Raw genomic sequence first — 1258 nt, 5'->3', positions numbered from 1 at the left:
CTGCTGGTGGGGCTGGACGTGGTCACCTTGGTCATCTGGCAGATCGTGGACCCCCTGCACCGCACCATCGAGGTGAGGGGGGGTTGAGGTGTTCTTGGTGCTGGGGAGGTTCTGGAGGTCTTGGGGGGACCTCAAGGTGTTGAGGTGCCGCTTGGGGGACAACTCCCCACCTTTGTCCCCCCCTATGTCCCCCCAGGAGTTCACCAAGGAGGAGCCCAAGACGGACACGGACGTCTCCATCCTGCCCCAGCTGGAGCACTGCAGCTCCACCAAGATGAACACGTGGCTTGGTGGGCATCAGGGGGGGTCCATGGGGTGGGACATGGGCAGAGATGGGGCTTGGGGTGTGTGTGTGGGATCCCCATTGGGTTGGGGTCACCACAACATTGTGGAGGCCCATAGGAAGCAGTTGGATGGTCCTTGTTTGACCACTCATGGTCCACTCGTCCATCCCAAGGGATCTTCTACGGCTTCAAGGGGTTGCTCCTGCTCTTGGGCATCTTCTTGGCCTATGAAACCAAGAGTGTGTCCACCGAGAAGATCAACGACCACCGAGCGGTGGGAATGGCCATTTACAATGTGGCGGTGAGTCGTCCATCGCCTCCTGCTCCGCTCTTCACCCCACATCCCACCGGTGGCCACCAAAGCCACGTCTCCATCCACCCCACAGGTCCTCTGCCTCATCACGGCGCCCGTCACCATGATCCTCAGCAGCCAACAGGATGCGGCCTTCGCCTTCGCCTCCTTGGCTGTTGTCTTCTCCTCCTACATCACCTTGGTCGTCCTCTTCGTGCCCAAGGTGATGGTGGGGACAAGGGATGGGGTTGGTCCAAGTGTTTCCTATGGGGCTGGTGAGGAACCAGCAGCTTGTGTTGCCTTATGGAGGTTCCTTCTCATGGAGATGGTTGATGGAGACCTTTGGGCCTTCACCTCATTGACCGTTGTCTTCTCCTCTCCCAAGGGGACAAGGGATGGGGTTGGTCCAAGTGTTTCTCTGGGGGTTGGTGAGGAACCAGCACCCCAATGGTTGTAGGTGAGGGTGTTGCCTCTGTGGCCGTGGAGGTTCCTTCCCATGGAGGGTCATGGTGGGACAAAGGGGACCTCTGGGGGGGGCCACAAGGGCCAAGGTTGGCACCTACAAGGGGCTGGGACCCGGTCGTAGATGCGGCGCCTCATCACCCGCGGCGAGTGGCAGTCGGAGCAGCAGGACACCATGAAGACGGGGTCGTCCACCAACAACAACGAGGAGGAGAAGTCC

The 1258-nt window shown here is 60.2% G+C and overlaps 1 protein-coding gene across 1 annotated transcript in view; it reads left to right on the top strand.

Moving 5' to 3' along the window:
• LOC104408330 (gamma-aminobutyric acid type B receptor subunit 1-like) overlaps positions 1–1255 on the top strand; it is a gene marked incomplete at both ends in the record, with an annotated part of 3727 nt that extends 2472 nt beyond the window's left edge. The window contains 5 exons of the mRNA XM_010017891.1: positions 1–72; positions 197–290; positions 458–585; positions 671–799; positions 1163–1255. Coding sequence (XP_010016193.1) covers positions 1–72; positions 197–290; positions 458–585; positions 671–799; positions 1163–1255 — 516 coding nt within the window. The remainder of the gene's footprint in view (positions 73–196; positions 291–457; positions 586–670; positions 800–1162) is intronic.
• Between the last annotated feature and the right edge of the window lie 3 nt (positions 1256–1258).

This window comes from Nestor notabilis, unplaced genomic scaffold (assembly GCF_000696875.1).
Source record: "Nestor notabilis isolate BGI_N333 unplaced genomic scaffold, ASM69687v1 scaffold25347, whole genome shotgun sequence".
Lineage (NCBI taxonomy): Eukaryota > Metazoa > Chordata > Aves > Psittaciformes > Psittacidae > Nestor > Nestor notabilis.
The sequence above is the reverse complement of the archived record's forward strand: the minus strand, read 5'-3'. Positions and strand labels throughout refer to the sequence as shown.